The sequence below is a fragment of the Anabas testudineus genome, chromosome 13 (genome assembly GCF_900324465.2).
Source record: "Anabas testudineus chromosome 13, fAnaTes1.2, whole genome shotgun sequence".
NCBI classification, from domain to species: Eukaryota; Metazoa; Chordata; class Actinopteri; order Anabantiformes; family Anabantidae; genus Anabas; species Anabas testudineus.
Window position 1 is genome coordinate 4,602,647 of NC_046622.1, and position 24,477 is coordinate 4,627,123.

At 39.2% G+C, this 24,477-nt stretch overlaps 1 protein-coding gene across 4 annotated transcripts in view; it reads left to right on the forward strand.

The window, feature by feature from the left end:
- Positions 1–1,012: 1,012 nt before the first annotated feature.
- LOC113166711 (rho GTPase-activating protein 42) overlaps positions 1,013–24,477 on the forward strand; it is a 55,127-nt gene continuing 31,662 nt past the window's right edge. For 2 of the 4 annotated variants that reach the window (XM_026366832.1, XM_026366851.1), the window contains exons 1-3: positions 1,013–1,286; positions 17,533–17,628; positions 20,523–20,584. In XM_026366832.1, the coding sequence (XP_026222617.1) occupies positions 1,133–1,286; positions 17,533–17,628; positions 20,523–20,584 (312 nt within the window). In that variant the 5' untranslated portion in view covers positions 1,013–1,132. The remainder of the gene's footprint in view (positions 1,287–17,532; positions 17,629–20,522; positions 20,585–24,477) is intronic. The other 2 variants (XM_026366822.1, XM_026366841.1) reach the window with 1 other exon arrangement.

Below are 24,477 nucleotides of genomic sequence, written 5' to 3' on the forward strand. Positions count from 1 at the left end.
TGCTGCAACATGCTGCCTCTCCACGGAGATTGTTTTTTGCTCAGAGATAAAGCCTCTTCCCGGCCCTCTAAAGCACCATGCACAGAAAGAGTTGTCTAAAAGACTTAGTGCCACTGGTGACAGGGCCTCTGCTTCATGCCTACCAAAATACTCATTTGGAGTGCGACATCATTACCACTATCCCTCCCTGCTGCACGAAGAAAATGTGACAAATTCCTCTGACTCCAATTAAGATCGAGTTTAATTACTTCCATTTACCAAGGTATTAATTCAGATCCCTCACCTCAAACCTTCACTTATTCCAGCATGATGCGATGTTGTTTATAATTTCTACACGATATACAGTTCACAACTTTAAAGGCTTAAGCTCTCTGGCATTGTTTAGTGAAAGATCTGAGATGTGGCAGAGGCACAGCTACGAGGGTGGAAGAGAAAACGGTGCATTTGGTGAATTTGTGAAACGCACTATCACAGCTCATTCAACTGTTTGTGTTGCATAGTTTGGATGTGAAGCAGAAACTAAATTCTGCCAAGAAGAGTGTGTTTGGCAGGTCTGGGATATTTTAAAAGCGTCATCAGAATCAGTGTACACATGGACACCAGCATATTGAGGCTGACTGGCAGGAGACATGGTGGCCAATACTTTGTCATAAAATGAGTGTGATGCTTTTTTTGTTTGTTTTGTTTTGTTGTTGTTGTTGTTGATTGTTTGGTTTGTTAGTTTTTACACTGAAAATAAACTTAAACGTGTCTTCAGTCTGATTTATCTTTGTTCAGTGTGAACTGAAGCCGAATGGAGCTTTAATCCAACTTTACGCATGAACCCAGTTCCTCAAACTGCTCTTGAGTTAGACCCGGACCGAGTCCTCCTCTCCTGGAGCCTACAAACTGTTGTAAAGTGTTCAAAACTAACCAGCAGGAGTCACACGACCACTGGTTTTTGGAACTGCAGCCGAAAAAGCGGAGAAAATCAAAGCGGAAGTGAGAAAGTAAGCGGAGCAGGAAACTTTTTTTTTTTTGGTACTTTGCTTTGGAGACGCCAGAGTCACATCGGAGCTACGTGATGGAAAAGTAAACGCGTTTCTATGCTGAGTTAAAGCGTGTAAAAAGGCAAAGTTGTCATTGAGCCACGATGGGACTCCCCACTTTGGAGTTCAGCGACTCTTTTCTGGACAGTCCGGACTTCAGGGAGCGTCTCAAATGCCATGAAATAGAGCTGGAGCGGACAAATAAATTCATCAAAGAGCTCATCAAGGATGGGAATACGCTCATCACTGCGCTCAAGAGTAAGTAGCCCAGCGTGGCCTTTTCACTCCTGCGGGTCCAGAAATAATCTTTAATAACTGTAACTACCTGAAACCCACAGGCGACTCGCAATTAGATGATGCATTCATTACAGCTTATTTAAGTCCGCCGTGTTGGTGCCTGCTGGTCCCGTCCCTCTTTGAACCAGCACCACCGGGAGCTGCATAAGCCTGTGGTCTCTGACTGGGAAACGTTTATATTTCTGCTGAAAGACTCTGAGACTGTGCAATCGCACATGATTCATTATTCCAAGTTGTTGTAATTCCAGGACGTTGCTTGGCTTTTTGTCTGCCCCCACTGGCCCTGCTGCACGCAGAGGCTTGTCTAGCAAAGCCTAAAGTAAAGACCAGAGTCACAACTGTTTCTACAATATGAATGGATTTTCTTTTCTCTAATACCCAATCACAAGGCCGTGACCAGAAATATGGGAATCATTTGTGCAGGATCTGAATTTGCTTTAACTTAACTCTATTAATCAAATAGGATTTCACTGTCAGGCTCAGAGTCACCTATCAGAACATATGGACAGACTTTAATACTTGCAGGATCGAGGGCTGTACGACTGTCACAATGAGGATGCCAGCACTTTGGTCTGGGGTCACTGTCCTCTCAAATTCCATCTTCCAACTCACATTCCTCTGTTGTGATTAAGGCCGGCTTCCTGTTCTGCTGTGTCCCTGTAGGGATGGGAGTTTGGTCTGTTAACGTCAGACGTGTGTCTGCGAAATGGGGAAAGATTAGAAATATAGGCTTATAAATATGGAAAATAGCCGGCTTGAAATAGAAAGGCCAAGGCAGTGTGTTGTAGTGCACCCACTGGCCCATCACTCTGTGTTATATATTTTTTTCACAGGTCGACCTAGCATGGTTCTGTCAACCTTTACTGTGAAGCATAATTCTTTTTATACTTTGACGCTTTTCTTTGCCACACTTTACTTATTGCTTCTCTTGTGGTCACGACACCAAAGCCGAGGTGCCACCTAGGAGTTCCTGACAGGGGTAATCCAGCTTAACAGAGGGTACATTATGTTTGCGTGTCTATGTGACTGTGAATTACTTTGTGTCTGAGATGTTCAGGAATGTGGGTGTAAACGACGATGCGCTCAATTTGAGGCTCGTTGTGTTGTGAGTTGTAATCAAAGAACATTATAAATTCAAAAAAACAAAAAAAAAATGATTGTGTTGTCAACGCAAATGATACTTCATGGGGCAATCAGCACCAACTTCCCCCTGGCCAAATCAGACTCCTTATTAAAATGGGACAATGACGTGCACGTCACAGTTCACAAAATCTCTCAAGAATCCAGTCTGGCATTTTAGATTTTAATCATGATGGTAAGATGGGTGGACTCGACAACAACATACAGAAGTACACCAGTTAGAAACTCAGGGGGACTTTTTGGGTCTTGCTTGGTTTCCTCATTTGCTCCTATGATGTATCTGCCTCAGAGCTACTTCAATCATTAACCAGAGTTTCAGGATAGCATTCTGGTTCCACATAGTTTTCTTGCTTCCTGCTTTAGTAACATGTTTCTATACTATTTGTACATTTGGTGTTAAATAAAAAGGAGAAGCACTTTGGATCAATATGACTTTCCACTGTATTAAAAGGGATCTAGTATTTCCTACTGCAGCTCCAGGTCAAACCTGTTTCATACCTTTTTGCAGGAAGTAAGCTGTCCATTGGCTGGGCATCACAGCTGGACAAGAATCCCCTGCTCAGAGGTTTATTCACACAGTGAGGACACTCACTGTAGCAGGATGTCAAAGGTCCATGCAAACGATTTAATACTGTATAAGACTTTAACGGTGCAGGCTGTACTACACATATACGATAGCGGCAAGTGATTTGAGACCTTAATAGCCTTTGATTGGGTTATTGATGTAGGAAAGTGCATAGCTAAGGCCCTTTAGGATTCCACCCTCCAGGTCCCACCACATCTAGGCTCTCCTAAAGTCAACCCATAGGCATTGTAAGCTGTAGCTTACAAGACATTTTTTAGCTTTCATGATGTCCATGCTGCTCAACAATTTTGCACAGGAGGGTAACATAAGAAGTATTGCCTCTCACGTCTGCCTCTGTTAAAATCAGCTTGAATACGACAGAGCGCTCTGAGACTCATTGCTTTAACCAGTGATAAAAAATAAACTGTGTAACTACCGAGCTGTTTACAAGGAATTTTAGGTTGTCTTCTAATTGTGCAGTGAGTGGGTCAGTCCATTAACTGGAAAGCCCAGTTTCAGCCAGGGAGGGGAAATGAGAGCACAGGAAGCGAAAGACGGAAGTAAATTATTGATGGTCTTTAACTTGGGACACAGAGGTTTATGACCCTTTATGACCTGCCATCAATGGTGACATTAACAGACGACCTTTAATGGGCCCTTTTTTAAAAATAGTAATCGCGTCATGTTTCAGAATCGAATAGTGGACCATAATTCATCTGTCTGCGTGAATGAGTCCTGTTAAGCCGAGGTTGACTTTGATGTTAATACATTACTTGTAAAACAGTACTACGCATTACTGAAACTGCACTTGCAGTTAGGTGTATAACCACAGTACTGTGAAGTGAGTATTCGTGTTTCTGTGATGTGCAGCTCTGTGTGGTTTGAAATTGTTCTTTGTTTCTTAGGATTAATCAGGTACTATTGGCAAATGTAATAAGATTTTAAAGCACTTTCTATGGTCACTGAAATATTGAAGCAGTAAAGAGACTTGGTTATGGGGAGGAAATAGAAGCTGTTTACTGTGTTTTAGATATACATTATTCATCAATATGTATTATGCTGTATGTTTCTCTTTTCTTTATGTTAGGTACATGATAGAAAACCCTGAAGTCATAAAATACCTGTATGCCCTTTATAATGTGTCCATTCATGGTCATAATGAGGTGAATGGTCTAAATATTCCCAAACCAACTAGATTTTAAATTTGTTTCTGGTTCTTACAGTGTGTTTTATTAGTTCCAGATGCAACTAAGATCTGTCCACAGATGCAGCTGTAAATCACTTCGCCTTTCTCCCTGTGCCCGGCACTTTCTCTTCACACCTGGTGTAAATAACAACTGCTGGCTTTTATTAATTCCTCCATCTGACTGCAGTAATTTAATACATGAAAGCCACTACTTATCTCTTTGTGCGTACTGTGGGGGAAACCACAGTTGGGAGGCAAATAAATGATACTGTACATTGTAAATGTGGTGCATATAAGTTTGTTTACACACCGCTTGAAACAAAAGTGTACATGAAAACACCAACATAATAACCCACATTTATGTAAGTTAGCCTACAGTTTATATTTCATTTGATGCAAACTGCAAACCATTCAGGAGAGGTGAGTAGCTTTCACGATCCCTGTCCTTGTCCCACTTTTATTATTTCTCTGCTCCTGCTCTCGCTCTCTCTTTTTCTCCAGTCTCTGCCATTTATGGATCATTTCCTCTTCTGTTTCTCCCCTCTGCTCACTCTGATTACTCATCTGGTTCACCTGTCCGCTCCATGTTCCACCTGTGTTTCCCTTTTCTATTTAGACACCTCCCTGACTTCACTCCCCTGCCAGATTGTGCCACTCTCCAGCATTTGTTCCTGACCCACCTGCATCGTTAACCAGACCCTGGACCTAAACCTGATCTTAGCCTTTGCCTATTCATCTGGATTTGTAAGTCTGGTTAGACCTCTGACTCTCCCCCTGTTCTGTCTCTGACTAGCCTTTTGGATTGTGGACTGTGGGCCTGATCCCTGTGTACCCTAGCCTTTGCCATTTCCCTCTGACTCTGATTTTGTGATTGGACTGTGCTTTGTGCTACATCAAATCTACATTAAGCTCCATAATAATAACTTACACCCTGGAACATACATACTGGGATACATGTAGGCGGCCACTGTACTTGGGGACATACAGGAGCAGTATAAAACAAAACATGCAGTGTCCAACATGATCACACATATCCCACTGTGTTCAATGTGTTCAAATCTTCAATAGAAGACCTGATAATAGTGGTAATGATGATGATAAACATTGTTATTATTATATTTATGTTATTATAAGACAATAACTGACTCATTTTGTTACTTCAGGAAAACAGTTGAGCATTTTTCTCACGTCTAACTGAACAATAATCTTTTCAAATTTGAGTTCACAGTACACATTTCAATTAAAAGTTAATAGAGATATCTGAAGCACTGCAGAGATAATAATATAGAAACTATCTATAGGAAGAAAACAACATTGAAAATCAGATTAGTATTTTTTTCATTGTAACTCTTGATGTTTTCAGTTTGGAAACTAATAACTTACCATATACATACGTGATCTGTGACTAAAATACAGAAACAAAGCAGAAACAAAGGACGCAGCTGATTCATGTGCTGGATGTTAATGGTCCAAAACAAATGACTGTCCCACCTGCTAGTGCAAGCTACCAAAATAAAATAAGCATGCCATGTTAGTTTGTACTGACAACCCCATGAAGCAGAGACAAGGAGCAGACAGACAAGGAAGTGTCTGAAAGGTTGTGGGTGGATTTCAGTCTGGATTCTCTAACGGTCTAACACAGTGCTCTGCCTGGTGACAACAGGAGGGAGACGTCTACTCCTCAACAGGTCCAGGGAGAGTTGCCAGCTCCTCTCTGTCTGAAGGTGCAGTCACACTGAAATTCACTTCTCATTCATGTGTATGTGAAATGAAGTGAGACACAAATTGATCCACCTCATTCAGCTCAATGTGATTCAACCTTGACCTGCAAAATCATGGAGTTATCCAGTGTCCAGACGGTTTGAGAGAGTGGGTGGACGTCAAAAAAAAAAAAAAAAGAAAGTTGGCTGATATTGTTTTTATGACTGCAGGCGAAAATGAAGGAGGCAGCTGAGGAGAGAGGATGCTGCTTGGCTGCAGTGAGCGTGAGGACGGTGACTTTGGTTAAAACAGTGAAAATTTGATGAAACATTCTTAAGTTTACAACTTTGTGGACTAGTGCCATGAGCCCCCTGGCCGTCCGAGCTTAAAAATTCTGCCCACGCTATTTCCTGTCCTCTCCTGCTTTTGGCCTCACCATGTAAGTAAATTTCACAGTGCGCTACTGTACTGGATCACACAGACACAGAGCATCGTGAGCTTCCCCTTTGCAGTCCTCCCTCTCACCACCTGTCATGTACTGTAAGTCTAAAATTCATTAACCTTTTAGCTGTGGATTTCCTGGCCAGCTCCCAAGAAAAATAGTTTAGACTTTTTGGCTTGCTTGACCTTTTGCTTTAAGAGACTGCGCACGATGGAGTGTGTCATTTGATCCACAGGACAAGCTTTACAGCTTTCTTTCACTTGGCTACAGGTGACGTCATTAACACTGTTCCAAGCGCTGCCAGAGAACCACAAACTATTATTTTTCATAGTACCTTTTTTTTTTTTTTTTTTTTTTTGCTATACCATAATTTAATGACATTGATAAATGTGTTTGTAAAGCTGGTCCCAGTGCAGTGAAGGAATCCACAGAGACCTGCTCACACTCAGGCAGCCTCTGGGCAATGGCTTGTGTCCTTCACACATAATGTGTAGAAATTTGTAAAACAACAAACCAACTGCTTGTTCCTCACTCGTAGCAGGTAGAGCATGTACTTAAGGGTATTTGTGGCCAAACCACTGCTCTGCATCTGTCTGCTGTGCAATTCTGCAGCTTAAAATTTGTATTTATTTTTTGTATGACTGAAATCCAAAGTGTTATTGTGCATTTTTTAGTAATTTCACTGTAAAGTTCTTATCAAACCCTTCTTGAAAACCAACATTATTTTACAGAAGATTCATGAATCTCACTAGCATGTAATTTTCATAAAGCCCTAATAAATGCAACCACATTAGCTCAGTCTACAGTAGAAGACAGCCTATTATTATGTTAGCTGACTGTGTGTCTCTGCCACCACCCCGTGCCCACGCTTGTTCACCGGCTACAGAATGACACTTCCTCCCCAGGATAGATGCAGTAATGAATGGTTGACACGCATGGGGGTTGTTATTATAAAAAACTACAGTATTTACCAAGTCTGTAAACACCATCTTTTTTTTTTTTTTTGTTCCAACTGTGACTGCACGCGTATGAGGTATTTACGACCAAAAAGGCTGCGATTAGTTCCTTTATTAAATAAGAACATGATTTGGGAAGACGTTTTGTCAAAAGTGATTTCACAATCGCTTTCAGTGTTGGGAACTCTGAGTGTTTGTTTGTCTGAGGACAGATGATGCTCCCAAGGCTCAGCCACAGGAAATGTCCTGTAAACATGCTTGTATAACCATCCCCCATCCCCACTCAGATAACATTTGGCCTGACATCATTCTGCTTCAGCATGTGTGTGTGTGTGCGTTTCGAACTGTGACTGTAAAACAGGCTGTGTGTGTGTTGCAGGATTATACCATTTATAATATATTGCTGCTGCTTTGACTACTTTGATGAATTTGAACTCATGTAATGGAAATGAAATACCGGAATACATTATGCGACTTGTTTAGCAATAAAGCAGAGTGAAGAGGTAAGCACGGCGCAGGCAGCAGTGCGAGCAACTCGGCTGTTTTTGTGGACAAATTTTGATAAAAGGATTAGACGTTGTATTCCTAAAAGCTGCTTCCCCTCAGACTGTGCAGGGAAATGTGTTAGACGCCAGATTGAGGTCTGTTCTGAAGTACTCTGTTGCTGTTCTGTCAGTCAAAGTGATTGTCACACTGAGCACACCATTCTCATGCTTACAGTTGCCTGGCATTGCACGCTGGTACTTCTGTTGCTTCTTCAAACTGAAAAGGATAAGGTGATGGTGATGTGTTTCTCCTCCACAACAATAAAAATGCACTCATTCTCGTCAGCTGGAAATATTTATTGTTTCCTTATTCGGTTTATTTGCACTTTTGTCTTTTTTCTGCTATGTAGATGAAATGCAATGTTCCCCACATTAATGAAAGTCACCATAATTTAATATTACCTGTGCAATGAAATAAAAACAAAAAGAGTTCAGTGTTTGTTTCCTAGCCTAGGTGCAGTCTCCCGAAATGTAATATTAGTATTTTAAGATCAAATGAGTCACACAGTCCTGCAGCAAATTTTGCTTTGGTAAACACATGATTTGTGTTAGTTACCTGTAAAAATAACTCAGATAAACTTGGATGACACACTTTATGAGCGTGCTCTGTGATGAACAAAGAGATTGTGTGGTAAAAGATGGTGAATTTGCATGTCGATCAGCCCACGCAGATGCTAAACTCAGATTTGGATGGCACATTAGAAAGTCTCCAGTGCCTGGCCCCATGGGTTGCCAAGTTTCATTAGAAAGTGTTTGGACAATCGGGGGTTTAAATTAGTTTTGAACACCTCTTGCTTATTTCAAATTGAAGCATGTTCTTTCTAAACTGTACTGAGTAAGATACTTTGCATAAATTAAATGTTTTCTACAAGCTTACTTGTGAAAGGCCCAGTGCCAACCATCTCCTCAAATGTGTAATTCTGCTTCTTCCTCTGGGCGCTTTTTCTTTCAGAGGTAAGTTCATCTCTGTCACAAGTTGTGTCAGATGTGTTACCTTTGTGTCTCCTGAAAGAAAATCTCTCAACTCAGTCTAAAGGCTGTAGACTTGGTGATAAATGGTGGAGGCTGGCTTGACTGACTTTTTTCATTCCAGCCGAATTGCACGACTAATAACTCTGATCTTTTTCTTTAGAGCTAAAGAATAGACTGTAGCATTGCATCAGTCTCATAACAGAGGCCCAGTGTGAGTTCATTCCACCTCTTCAGTTGTTTTCAACAAATGAGATTGAGGATGTTTAATTAAAGCAATGTGCAGCAAAAGGTAGGTTTTAAAGGATCATTCTGATCATCAGAGAACTAGTTAAGTGTTAATGTTTGACTATTAGCCAACATAGGTATATCTGAAAGATGATTTTAAAGGATCACTGTAGGGTATTAATTATATCTTTCTATCAAAACATATGAGACAGAGATTGTCTCTCTGGACCCCAGAGACTTTGGATATCTTGTGGTACTCACATTCATGTTTTATTCATCTAGTCTATATTAAATCCTCTGATGCTCAAGTGTTGGTTCACAGGTTGACCAACTGTCACTTACAGTTACTGCCTACTACTGCTACAGCAGCGAGTGCAGAGTTACTAGGTATGACTTTGTTTCAGGCAACAGCTGGCGGTGGGAAACGTTCGGTATGCACCGGGAGTGCGAAGGCTGGTCTCTTTGGTTCTCTTCACACGGTTATACTTCTCCCCTGCTGGGCAGCTGACAGGCAAATCTAAGTGAGCAGGTGGAAGAGGCCTTACCTGAAGGGCCACTCCCCCATTACGATCCCTCCAAATGGAATCAAAGTGGCACAATGCACCCTACTGTTGCATCAAAGGGATCTCTGTGTCTCTTGTTAAGCAGGGTGCATAGAAGCATTCCCCTTTGAAGACCTTCTCATCTGAAATCAGCAGTGGCTCGCCGACGAGATAAAGTAGACAGGGTGTTTCTTTACAATATGCTGTTACTACAAAACTAGTGTACTGTTGAAGGATTCTTTTGTTTTTGTTAGTTTTCCTGAGTCAAAGACAAAGATAGTGATGCCTGGAATGCGCGTCGTAAATGTTAAACAGAAAATACCTTGAGAGCGTCCTCCGTCATTTGAGGGGAAGAGTAAATGTGCAGCCATTTAGCAAAAGCTGAAGATGAATTCTGCATTGTACAGATTGTTGCTTTTTAATGGAACACATTTATGCCTATGACTTGAGGTTTTAAAAGCTTTTCTGCAGTAATTTGTGTTAAAGCACGTCATTAAAATCCCCCCAAACTATTCTCAGGAGTGAAAGCACAACAAAGATGCTGTTTAGTAATTAGCATTGTCACATACCACAGAGAGCTGAAAGTGCTGCACTTCAGCATGTAGGAGTGAACCGTTTAAAATACAGTACAATACTTTACAATACTTTAGATATGTTCTGAGTGTGCTGCTAAATGTTTCTGGCTGTGTAGTGGGAAGAAAAAACATATGGAAAACGCTAGTTTTGTCAGCTTTATGCCTGGTCTCTGTTGGTAAGCTTTTCTCTCACTTTTTAAAAATAATATCCTTGCAATTTAGGTCTAAATGTGTTCAAAGTGCATTATAAAACATTGATTTTTAAAAAATAAACCCCATTCCAGAAAATGCAATAACAACTCTAAACTTAACTTAACAGAAGTCCAAGGAAAGGTTTTTAGTGCATTTACTGACCAACTTAATTGTATTTTCTAAATTTAACTAAATGTAATTTCTGGAAATTAGGTGTATTTTGTTGTTTTAAAGGTTAAAATCCGTGAGTAGGAATGTTTAGCTAATGACTGTATCACACAGTCATAAAGTAATAAACTGCACTAAAAGTGTAGATGCTGTTATTTTTCAGTACCACTGTAGCTGTATACAGTGGTACGGTAGTCTAAGTAAGCTTGACAGGAGACCTCAATTATCAGGTACAGCTCAAAGAAACCCACAGTGCACACACCGTGTGTGTTGGCAAACGTTGCTTATGCGCAGCACTCAGTTCGTGTTATTAGCTGTCACATTACTAAAACCTAAACAAGCTACCGTTACCCTTTGTGTACCCTTCATTGATCCAACAAATGCAGCTGTTGCACAGTTCGCTGACATTTCATCGACTTCTTGTTAATATCGCATTAAGTGAAACTCTCACCTTGAATTCTTTGTACAGAACTGGAAATCGGTCTTTGAGATGCTGAGCTTTACCTAAGTTTGAGATGATCCTTCTTTTTTCTGGTCCCTCATCCTCCAACTCAAACACATGTCTCCATTCAGTTATGTTTGGCAGACGTGTTTCTGTACCTGCACCATCCCAGATGTTGCTGTTAACTTTAACATCCTTCTTCTAATTTAGACTTATTCAGACTACACCTGTTGGGTTATGTGTTGAACTCGACTGTGATGGAAAAATCACATTGTGTGACTGCGACTGTACTGAGTTGTACATCCTTACTGTCTACGTACGCTATTGTTTTACTATCAACAGCAAAGAAAAAGCATTTAAATATAGTAAAATAATAGTTTATACAGACTCACAAGGATATAATACGTACAATAAATGCATGACTCATTTAATTCATGCTCTGAGCTACTGAAATAAAAATGTACCTCAGCTTTTTGCAGGAGAACGGGTGTCTTTTCTGCAGCATTGCCTGTATTTTGTCATGGGTTGTCAGCAGATGGAATTTGGTAGTATGTGGTTGCCCTGGAAATGAGATAAAGGCAGCACCCAAGGGGCTCTGCTATGTGGTGACTGACAGCCATACTCCTCTATCACGTCTCACACACTGGACACTAACTGGAGTAGCTGCTCCATCCAGTCATGTCTTGGCTGGGTGGTCAGAGCTTTACTCTCTACAGGTTTGATTAAAACCTGCACAGGCACATGCTACCATAACAGTTGTTCTTTCTGTTACACCCTTGTGCTTGCCTGCTGTGTGAAGAATCATTGCAGCAGGTCAACTACTTTTGAAATAGCTTGAAATAGCAGACTACAGTATAATAAAATTAGAAGGCTGTATGTTAGGATGACTGTACAAGCAGTGGGTTAGTGGGATGATTTTTCAAAAGTAGGTTGTTTTCTTTTTTTATTTACTTCTTTAACTTGCAATACACTATTTTTTTCCTTTTTCATGGGTACGCTTCACGTGGTAAATAATATTTTCAGATTCAGACTTTATTAAAGTTATGCCTTCCTTTTATTACTTCCCTGGACAGCGCAGCTCTTTTTTACCACACACACAGTGGAATGCACCAAATCCCTGCTTCTGTCAGAGGAGATGTAGAAGTGTACGATGAAATATCTGGGGGACAATGAAGACTCTGCTTCATATACACCCAGCAAAGTTGCCTACTTTTTATTCCTTATTTCCTCTCTTTTCTTCTCAGATGTAGTCTAATCTGGTTTACTGCTGCATGTCTCTGCATCAATAACTACTGTGAGGTGTTATTTACTGTAATCAGTGTAATATGGCTCGCAATTACATGACTACAAGTCTGCACAGAGCACCATAAAAACTGGAAAGCCTTCAGTCATTGTTAATGTCACTACTTATACAGCACTGTCTGCTGGAGCAAAATACCAGATTTATGTTTTTAATGTATTTGTCATTTAATCTTAAATCATTTGATTCTGTTACAACATAAGCAGTAACTGTGCCATTGCCACAGTAAGTTAAAAAGTCGATTAAAGGACTGAATTCAAAACAACCCAGAAGCCACCACCTGGTACACGTTAACCCTGGTTACGCCTGTAGTGCTTGCCTAAGGTTAAAAAATTTAAGCTGTTCATTAATCTTCCTTTCTACTGATGCATTTTCCATTTATCTTTGCTACTTGGTCTTGTGATCACTTTACGAGAGGCGGTTTCTTTGTAGCTGCTTGAGCAATATTTCCTGCAGAAGCCACTAATGAACAGAGGGCTCGAATCGCTGTGGCGATTCCCAAACTTATTAAATAATGCATATAAATAGAAAGTAAAGACAAAATTGTTCTCCCAGGTCTATTTTCTGAGCATTACACAAATTAAATATGTTAAATACTGTATTCATGCATATGATTCCATTGAGGTATAGCAGCAACAATACTTTGCCTGCATAATCTCTGCTGGTGTATAAGCTGAAATCACACACTGTACCTCCGCCTCCAATGTTCATTTAAAACACTTTAATTATTACTAGATAACAAAAACATATCAAACTGTTTTTAATGGATCAATCACCAATGACTGTGACCAACAAATCAAATCAAATATTTCAGTGCAGTATTTTTGCAACTTAATAAGAAATGAATAACTAAAATGTTCTACTTTCGGGATACAGCTATGTGAACCACATCTCACACGAGCCCTTCACTCAGTAGTGCTGTCAAAGCCCAAGGTCAGCAGTAGGCATGCTAATAATGTTATTTATAAAAAGCAAAGTAGTCAGTATTTTATTTAGTTTAAATGATAAGGTGTTCACCTTACAACTTTAGAATTTACTACCTTTTACTACCTGATTTATTAAAATAAAACAAACCATTATGATGTTCATGATGGGCTTCTTTCAGTTCTTTAGGTGTCGTCATTTCCTTAGTGTTTGGCAGCAACAAAGCATTAACATGAGGCAGTGTAGTGTTTTTTTTTTTGTTGTTGTTGTTGTTTTTTTATATGGTCGGGGCTCTCTTAATGCCAGAGCTAAAAGATCATCCATTATTGATGGTCCTGTTAGCACATCCAGACAACTGCAGCTAGGTATTGATCCACATTCAACAGCTTTAGAGTCAGAGCAGGAATGGGAGCACGTCACTGACACTATTCATTTAAGTGGTCACAGACTTCAAGTCTGGTTTAGATCTCAGTCTGTGTATTTACAACAACTGAAATACATCAAACTACAGTAACAATACTTGTTGATGAGGAAAAGTTACTCACTGACAAACATCACATTAGTGTTTATTTACCAAGCTTCCCAAGCAATTTATAGCCTTGTAAAGATGAGAGCATTGATTTTTTTGTTTGTTTGTTTGTGTGTTTGTTTTATCTTTATTTTTTTATTTATTTTTTGCTTTTGAGCTTGGTTTGTACTTTGGGATGCCATCTGGATGAAGTATTGTTGTCGCAGAAAGAGCTGTATAGGTTCCAACCCAGTATTCATTATGAACTGTAAACATGACCTCAGACTGATTGATGGTTTTAGCCAACAGCAGAAATTCAAAGGTTTTTAGCTTATTGGCCGCTCTTAGCTTTAAAACAAATCAGTAATATTTAAATCGAATTTAATAGTTTTGTTTATTAAAACTTTATTTAACAGAAGTGCTGCTTTTATTTTAACAGTAAATCATACTACTTGTATTTTGTTGTTGCTGTAGCAGACGGTCATATGTCAGATTCTTCTTAAGGAGCTAAAATAGACTCCTGAATCCCGAGTAACACAAAGCACACACAACATGAAAAGCATGTGTAACAGTAGATTTATAATAACCTTTGAAACAAACCCCACCAACCTTTATAGCAGATGTACTGCTGTTTAGATTCAGGCTTTCGTGACCTTTAACCTCCAGTTTTCATATACAGTAAATAGCAGGTCTTCTATTAAGTGAACAAATGCATTTTAGTGTCTGAAGTATATTCGTGTTATTGTGAGCATTTTTCTTACTTTCCAGGCAAAAGTCTTTTAAGTTCACAGTTGTTTGAAGTAAAGACAGATGATGCGAGACGAAAGAAGGAGAGAAGCAATTAGTGAGTCACTGTCAACAATGGATATGAGAAAAATGTGAACATTTCAAACTGTGTGGGCTGACAACTAAAATGTCAGGGTGTTTTAGAATCTCCATTTTGTTTTGCCTTTAATTATAAATTTATCTGAATTATGAAATGTTAAAAGCCTCCATTAGATGCTGAAGCTCCGTCCCACTCTTTAAAGTACTTGTAAACATAGGTTACTTACACCTCAGGAGGAATGTACTTATACTGCTAATACAGCAGACCCACACACTAACCTTTATATAACTGAGGTATGAAACAAATTGAAATTAGTTGCATAATAAAAAAATAAAATCCGATTACAAGTGATTTTTGCACTCAATCTACAATACACAGGTCAGTGCTTCAGTCAATAGCTTTTCCTCTCAACATGTCTGCAATCAGAACCTCTTTCTACATTTCTTGATATGTAATATGCAGATCATCGTACAGTATATGGTATATCATGTACAAGATAACTTTTCAACAGTAGGTCTATTTTAATGCCTTTATGATCTGTATTAAAGATACAATCTAGATTTTATTGTACTTTTGAATTAAATAGTGTTTGATTTTGTTCTATAGTAGAAGTTAAAACTTATTTTCCCATAACAATTGATAATCTGAGCCAACAGGCAAACGTATTCACTAATTAAAAAAACAAGATTAATGATTACTGAGTTTTCAGAGAGCAAAAAAGTCTGAACCCCCAAAAAAAGTCAGTTGTTGAGCAGTTCGGCACTGATGTTGCCTAATTGGAGAGTTTAAGCTTTTGATTTTCTTCAAAACCATTTAAACTATCTTTTAAAAATTAGCTTTTTGTAATGAATACATTTCTACATTACTTAACAGAAAGTGAGTCTCAAGGAGGGTGTGTAGTGTGCAGGACTGACAAACCACAGACCTGAGATTGAGTCCAGAGTCCAGATGTTGAGTTTAGTTGTGTTGTTGTGTTATTTTTAATACAGGTATTGTGTGTGCAGTGACTCTCTCATACACACTAACCTAATCGAGTCAGGCCACAGTTTGTTCTTTTAACTGTTCTTTCGATGCACTTTTTCTGTCATCCCAGACACCGACCACTCACTCCTGCCCTGCCCCCTGCTTGCTGACTGGCTTGGTTGACCCTAAACCTTTTCACAAGGCTGCTCCAAACCCCGACGCACCTGCTACCTCTCCTCTCTAATTAGCAGTCTTGTATTTATCCCAGTTTGCCTTCTTTAGCTTTCTTACAGATTGTCTGTTGTGCTCTCATAGCCACAGTTCTCAGCCACGAGTCTAGCGTTTCTCGTGTTTTAACATCGGCTTCATTTTTTACTTTCCCTGATCTTTACCCTGTGCTGGACTCAACCATAACATCTGCATATTGGCTTTAGCATTGGATATTTTTGCAGAAAAGATAACAGGAAGTTGCAGATTAGATACTTTGGCCAACTAAAATATTCTGTCTGTGTACATTTAGTTAATATGTTAACAATCAGTGTATTTGCAACTTGTCATTTACCTTTAATTGTTATGTCAACTGACAGTTGTAAAGAGAAGCCATTTATAGTAGACTGGGTTGGAGTAGCAACACTTTATTTAAACATTTTATTACAATAATTCCCATTTTTAAGCTAAAACTACCAGGTGAATTCTAGTTGATACAGGTTATGGGAGCTGTCTGACATTTCAGGACCCATTTTGTTTGTGAAAGAAATAAACAGTTTTTATATTAGCCTGTCAGAATTCAGGAGATAAAACCTGGTAACTATTATTTCCATACACAGACACAGTATCAGATAAAAGGCTGTTCAAGCAGCTCTAATTCTTGAATGGACATGTAACACTTCTGTTGACTCAACACTACAAACAAAGAGCTATTCCTCTTGGCCAATTCTGGCTCAATGCTGATAAGTCAAGGGTACATGGCTGTGTACATGAAAACTTTATGAGAGAGGCAACTACAACTCCCAGGGATCTTAACATAACACATAAAGGGCTTACAGTGCTGCTGCCTGTGGCACTAACAGCACAATGAAAGCAGAGATTGAGCTTTGTAGAACCTGTTAAATACATTCAACAGCACTCTTTCTGATTTCAGATCACATTTGGATCAGTTCAGCAGCTATGATGAAGTGATTTGTTGCTGACAGGCATAGTGAAGCTGTGTGAATATGTCTGCACTGATTTGCTCCTTTATGCAGATGTCTTCTTCTGCACAGCAATGATTGCTAATAAGACTAATAGATACTGTACTATTTAGAGACACTGAACATGCCAAACTATTTGCCACTGAGTTCAAAGGTGAGCAGTTGAATAAAAATGCACTTTTTTCTCAACTGGAAAGTTACAGAATACAAAAAACAAAAGCCATTTCACTGGATCCTGTCAAATGTCACTCTAACAAATAGGAAAGCACTTTAACACACAAACATGTGGACTATAATAAACAGCATAATTTTATATCTAGTATTGCGAGGGTTTCCAAAGGTGAAATTTTTCTAAGGATTTTTGTTCACTGTGTGTACTTTATCATTTCTGACACAAAGGTTAGGCATCTCAGCTGGGTTTAATTTTTTTCTGGACAGATCTCAGTATTATGATCAATGGCCAAGTGATAAAGTAAATATAGCAGATATTGCAGTCACTCATGGACCTATTGTATGAATGTCAGTGGGCATGGAATCAGACAGTCAGCAGTTCATAAAAGTGCATTATTTTGCTCTCCTATTCCCAAAAGATGTCACACAGTGGTCTTTTTTTTATAGTTGTGACAATAAAAAATAGCAAACTTAACATTAGAACTGCCAGGCTCGAAGTTCTGGACCACATACTGTAGGACACAGAGATGTTTTTTCATGCATAGGTTTTGATAAGCTATGCATAACAGTACTATAATGAGGTGGTACATTTTATTCTATTCAACCATAATCAGGCTCCATTGATTTGTGCAATAATTTATTCTAATGCTCTTCTTGTTCTAATGATTTTCCAGATCTTTCTGCTGCTGTCCAGAAATTCTCCCAGTCCTTGCAGGAGTTCCAGTTTGAATGCATAGGTGATGCAGAGACCGATGACGAGGTCAACATTGGTAAGTTCAGTTGGACCAGGAGTGCAGATTTCCCTCCTTCCAGTCCTTCATCATGCTTACTGTCTGCTCATCCCAGTTAGTCAGATTGTCAAATTAATCAGGGTCTTTTCTGATGTTTCTGTAGGGATTCCCTTGGGAGACACTTGAACACAATGTGCTGTAGTTGTTTCATGTATGAAAAGAGCTGATATCCTCTGAATGAGAACCAAATTATATTATTATATTTGAGCAATTTTACTTCTATGAAAGTAGTTAATGGAGGAGGCAGAAGCCTTATCAGAGTTGTTTTCAGACAAAACTAAACATATTCTGCAAATTCTTGGAATGGAGTTTGGCTTTAAGGTTTGAGTATAGATCTTGAAGTTGTCTGCAGTGCATGTATAATTAATGCTATTGATTTGCTTATGATGCTTCCCCTGTATCTTTTCAAGCGTGAGAGATCAAAGAGACTAATTGTGATCAGTGTCAGAGATTAATGGAGGTGCGAACCTCCTAGCCTCCAACAGGAATATGAAAGCAGCTGTGCAGAGGGCCTCTCTGGCGCTAATGGGCAGGACTCCCAGTCTGGCCTCTTCTTCCTTTTTTTTTTTAGTTTTTTTTTACACTGCTCATTATCCTCAGCTTGAGTCTTTTGCTCTGTGGAGCAGGAGACTACTGAATTACTGTCCATCTGTGAGGGCTAGACTGGACCCCCCTCTACATCAGGCTGCAATGTTCATCTGAATATGTAATGACTAATCCTTTTTCCTCCAAAAGCTGTGGTGGCTGCATGATGGGCAGGGATGCTGTAGACCAATTATACAGATTGGAAAAATCCACACCCAAATCCAAGCCTCATTAGAGTTGAGCACACGTTAATTTAAGGCAATGCAGCCTTTTCCTGGCTTTCAATCAAGAGCAGCGTTCATCTCAGATTAAACAATGGATATTTTAGCTGCCCACCTGTTATGTAGCTGGACCTTGCTCAGTATTTGCAGTGCAAACTCCTGGCACAAAAGAGGCCAGTGGTTTGGCTTTGTGAACGGATCCATGGGCATCTGTTTGGAAACATTTGTGCGATGCAGACAATGGTGAATTTATTTGGGAGGCTTTTAATCAAGACCACCATGGCTGCAACATTGGCAGAAATGCCATAATGAAATTGAAAATGTAAAAAAAGATAATGTAATTTACAGCAAGATGTTAGATTCCTGGCACCAAGCCACAACTGGGCTGTGTTATTTTGCAAGTAAGAACTAAGTTAACTGTTCAGTATCTACTTGAAGAAGAATGATTTCTACACACTGTAAGCCTGTGTTCACTCGCCATCTTGACCAGAAAAGGCCATGATTACTATTTGAGGAGAAAAGAAACAGCCTTTTGAAATCAATCTAGTCATCAATGAAACTGAGCTTTCTGACTGACATAGCTAGACCCTTGTGTGAATGCCAGCCATGATCTTGATGCAATATTGGTATAGTTCACTTTGATGCTCCCAACTTCCCCACATAACATCGAGGTCCTGTATGTGCTCTCAGACAGGTTCACGTGACCTTTTATTGATTTCACTCTAAGACTTCCTGCGGTGACATTCACATTCCATGCCAGTTATCTAGGAATCAATGGGGTCAAAAGATTGATGTGGCTATAGAAATTTAAATTTTTAGAAATGTTACATGCCCTTCTCTCAGAAGGTCGATCCTTTAGTCCCCAAGAGCTGTTCAGACACTCCTGAGCAGAGAGAGAACAAGGAATAGGAGCTCACATCTACACTGAAAACACATAGAACTGTTATAAATAAATATAGAAATCATCTTATAGTATGTAGAAAATTCCTTGATAAATGTCTGTTTTCATTAAAGCTCTTGTTTCCTATTTATCCACTTGAGGTAGTAATTTTTTTTATTCAATGATTCATCAGGTCTATTGCCTTTTCTCCATTTACCAGTGAGTGATATCCAAGCTGTAACCTCACTTTGACTCCCATTTCCTTTCTTTGGAGTCTAATCTTGTCCCATCAACGGCTCCAGCTGTGCCCTTTACCCCCTGAGAGGTGTGGGCTGTTCATAAAGGAGCTAGAGGCATTAATAGGAGGCCAACCTGCCTGCAGGATTGCTGGCACAAAATCATTGTTCCATGGTCTTTAAAAGCTTTGGTGTGTAAATGGACCAAAGTGTCTAAGATGATGCATGAGTCTCCATGCCAGGCCGTCGCGGCTGATAATGATGTTACTGTGTTGGCAAGCAGAGCAGCTTGACCGCTGTTAAATGTCTGGACACAGGGTGACACAGGAGTTGACCAAAAGAGGCCACACTGTACTTAATGAAGCTGTGCAGCTATCAAGGCACAGCTCTCTGGCAGATAAAGTTCATTGCATTGTATTCTGAATTCATCTGGACTTGCAGGATGAAATACGTATAAGCCTTTGAAGTATCGCCCAGATGGTGTGAACGTACTGTATCTCTACAACATCAGTCTCCCCCTAACATGTGGCAGTATATTGTCAAACCTAGCTGTGAAAGAAAATAAAGGGATGCAATCAGTAGGCGCCATTCGATTGAAGTATTGTTTTTTAGTCTGGGTTTTAAATTGGACAGCTGCATGGTTTTATTAGGTTCTAAAATGTGCTGCACTGAAAGCTCTGACTGAAGCTGCAGTGCAAATAAACATTTTAGCACCATGCTACAGTGCTTGTGGGGTGCCAGGAACATCTGATGTTTAACGACTGAGCCTCTGTGTTTTTTAAATATCCATTTTTATCATCTGAATGCAACAAGATAGTGGTTCATCGCCTACCCACTCAGTGGAGACATCGTGTGCATTGTGTATCATACATGTTGATGCATTTTATTGATCGCACGTTCAATATTTGACTTTTAATATGGTGCTGTTGAATATATCTGTTTTGTTTTCAGCCCAGTCATTCAAAGAGTTCTCCCAGCTGCTGAACACTGTCGAAGAGGAAAGAAGACGCCTGGTAAGAAAGCCGTTATCTTTTGCTGCAATTCACAAACTATATAATGTAATAGATTACTTACTGATGCCAGAGTAACTCACAAACTAAATGGTTGTCTAACAGGTCCCAGGCATTAGTTCATGAAGACAAAGAACTGACACACTTTAGAGGGTTTTTTGACACAGACTAACATTTCTTTCTATGTGGTGTCAGGATGATTGACAGTAAATGGGGTGTAGTGTAATCAGTGTGATCACAATAAAACTGTAATAGAACGCAAACATTCTGACACAACAAATTAAAACTCCCTATTTTCTGTGATAGATTATTGAGCTCAGATCAATTTGTACAAAAAGTGGCAGCTCTGGTTTCATCTAAAGGTCGGACAACAAGCCCCCAACCATGCTGAATGTCTGCAGACAAATCAGGCATGACGTAAAGGGCAAGGGCGATGAAGGTGGTGAGCAAATGGTGTATGTATCCCAGGTTACAGTACAAATTTGTAGAGCAGCCCCTCTTCCTCCATGCAATAATACACAGAAAAAGGTAAGACATTTGTACATTAACAAAACAAAAGAGAGGAAGAATACAGATATACCTGAATTTAACACTTGGATTGAAATACTATCTGGACAGATATCGTCATGATGGTATGAAGCAACGTGGCTAGTATCTACCAGCTTGTAGATTTCCCTCTAAACCAAACTTTTGATGGGTCCTCTAGATTCTGTCATGTACACCAGCTGTAAGAGGCACTGTTGCTGTGTCAACTTCACTTCACATTCAATATTTAAATGTCACCTGTGCCCCAGAGACAGAACCAGCTCCAGTATCTAATTAGCTGGCTAGTCAGTGGACCAGGTAATGTAAATGTATTTTACATACAAACGTAATGCTGATGCTTGCTATCTGCACTATACTAACAAGCCAGGTGTGATTATTGAGCTATGTAAAACTTACGGCATTCGTCCTATTAATGTAGCTTATTAACAACAGCCACAGTAGAAAGGAGCAGGCTGCTCCTTTATTTCATTTCTTTTTCACTTTAATTTGTTTGTTACACAACTTTCAGAATTCACACTATTGGTGTGTTGGGCAGGAAAACTTGCACCTCCATACTATTTGATTTGTAAAAGTAGAGAGTGGTACTGGGAGGTGCCTCAAGGCAGGAATTAACATAGTCCACATACTTCAGCTGTGCATCTGATTTACCAAGTCTGATATGCAAATGAGAACAGCTGCAGGTTTGCAGGTCACAGGTTTTTTAACTACCTTAGACATATACATTAGAATTCCATTCTGCATGAAGGAGCAGACTAAACGTTTTTTACAGCCACTTTTTCCAGTCTGCAGGGAGTGGGGTATTTCATACTGAAAAGATTTAGTTTGGAGTAACACCTTAAAGAGGTAGCACAGATGGGACCTTTGAAGATAAACAAGCACTCTATACTTTAAGGGAATTGTAAGAATATGAGAACAGTGTGATTATACTTTTTAAGCTTTGACACAGTTCATCATTCTGAGTATGATGAACCAAATAGTGCACCTCTGCTGAAATATGCATTTTATAGACGAGGTTTTACTGCGTTCCTTAAACATATTATGCTTGTAAATTATTAGTTGTAGCTGATTCATGGCCTGTAAAACCACGTCATTCTGCACAGTGATGCTAATGTTTTTGTCTAATGCTGAATATTGTGCATAATGCATTGTAGAATAGGCAGACATTTCCTTATGTATGTATATTCAGCCAGTTTCTTTGCATATAGCTTGATTTTATGATTTTCTTGGTTGGCTTTGATGGCATTTTCTGTTAATGCTTATCCAGTTCTTTGTCAGTTTCTTTCAGTGACAAGTCGGTGCTGTCACTATCACTGCTTGAATCACATCTGCAGGAGCAGAATATTTAATTAGAGAGACATATTTGACAGTTTCTGTTTGATTTTGCAAAGTTTTTCTTTAAGCGTGTGTGTAGTAGAAGGTAGAGAAGCAATATTTGTAAAATTACAAGATGTTTATAAGAATAATGCTGGACTTGAGAACAGCATGTGATTTACTCTCCAGTGAACACATGGCTCTCACTGTCCATGATGCTTCCAACTCAACTCTGGCATATGGTTGTGACTCTGTCTGTCTGGTGCACTGGTGGTCATTTGATGGCTGTCGAGAACGATCAGGGTGGATTTGGGTAAATGTCGCAAAGGAGAATGCACACGGTACATATTTTTAGGTCCAAAATTTGGAAAGAAAATACTTTTTCACACTTTAGCAGTACGTTTCCTGCTTTTATACACAGTTGCATGAACAACAAAGTAAAACAAATACATATTAATGCAAGTGTTTTTTGATGTTTATTTAAAAAAGACCCCATTTCCAAGAAAAACAAGTCAAAATGACAAGAAGAGCCACGACTGAACTGAATAACAGGAATGAAATGACACCATAGTCGAGTGTGAGGAAAACTGTAAGTCACAACTAAAATAAACGAGCAGCTACGAGTTATCACGGAGGCTTTATTTTATTTTATTCAGCTGTCATAAAATTAATAAGTAAAAATCTAGTCATATTATACACACCCTCATATACCATATCCCTCTCTGCTTGCTCGAAAAGCGTCGTCTTTGCATCATCTCTTTTGTCTTCACCTACTGTAGCAGTCTTCCATCTCCTCAGATCACAGGAATAGACAGAGAGGTGGCTCTGATCTATGCACTTTGAGCTGTTTTGAGCTTGATTGTAATGTTGGCGATGCAGAAAGTGAAGCATATTCTCCACTTGCATGTATTTGAAATCCCTTGTGATCCAACTGCCAGCAGTGTAACTTAGTGCCAGCAATGAAACTAGTGTCATATGTACACCTTACGCTTTTAAAACCCATATGAGTTGAAAAACTGAGAAGAAGATGATTAAACTGAGGTGGTACTTACTTTGAAACGAAAGCAAACATTTTTCCTTTGCTGCTGCTATAAATAAAATGTAAACTGCTAATGACTCACCTCACTTGGGGGTGTAAAACTGTGATTGACGTTGCTTAATAAGCTACTGTAAGTACTGTGATCTCATTTTTATAGAAAAGGGCTGTGTAGACCAAGTTCAGTGTTTATTAGGCAGGTTGCCAGGACCACGACTTATGCAGAGCAACTTTTATGTCTCACTTTCCATAACTCTTTCTCTCATTCACACTTTTTTCAACACTTCAGCATAAATTGAGCTCCAAAATTATTAATTAAAATGCTCTTGTATGCATAAAAAATGCACTAACTGACTGTAGCACCTTACACTACACCATCTCACCCGAGGTCAGAGTCACTCTTTAGTTCATACATTTAACTTTGAAAATGGAACAAACGTTTATAATTTCTCAGACTAAAATCAAAAACCTAAAAATCTAACCTAAGAAATAGGTTTGTATGCATTCCACAATGCTAGAGTTGACTTTCTTACTTGCTAAAAAGCATATTTGCTGTTCTTATTTTTACATTTTACACATTATATTCTTTTGGAAATATTCACCCCCAGATGTGATATTGGCTTTAATGGAAATAAGCTCAGTTAACCCTTAATTAAAAATCCTGCAAATACTTCTACTTGAAATGTATTAAACAATGAGTTATACATTAAATATAATGTACTGCAGTTTGTAATACAGGCCTCATATGCCACCTGATTGAATCCACATTTTACCAACACTGAGTAGTTACATAATTCATAATCTAAAAGTATTAAATGTGTTCCTATGGAGTTTTACTATGTGCTGCTCAATTAGAAATACACCCACTGAGCTTTGCAAACACTCAGCAGTAACCTTCCTAACTACAATCTCTATACCCTGTAATTTTCAGATGTTGACGAACTCTGATGAACAGCTTGTACAACTAATGGTTGTCAAGTAAGTTTTAGTGGTGTTGGGCGAA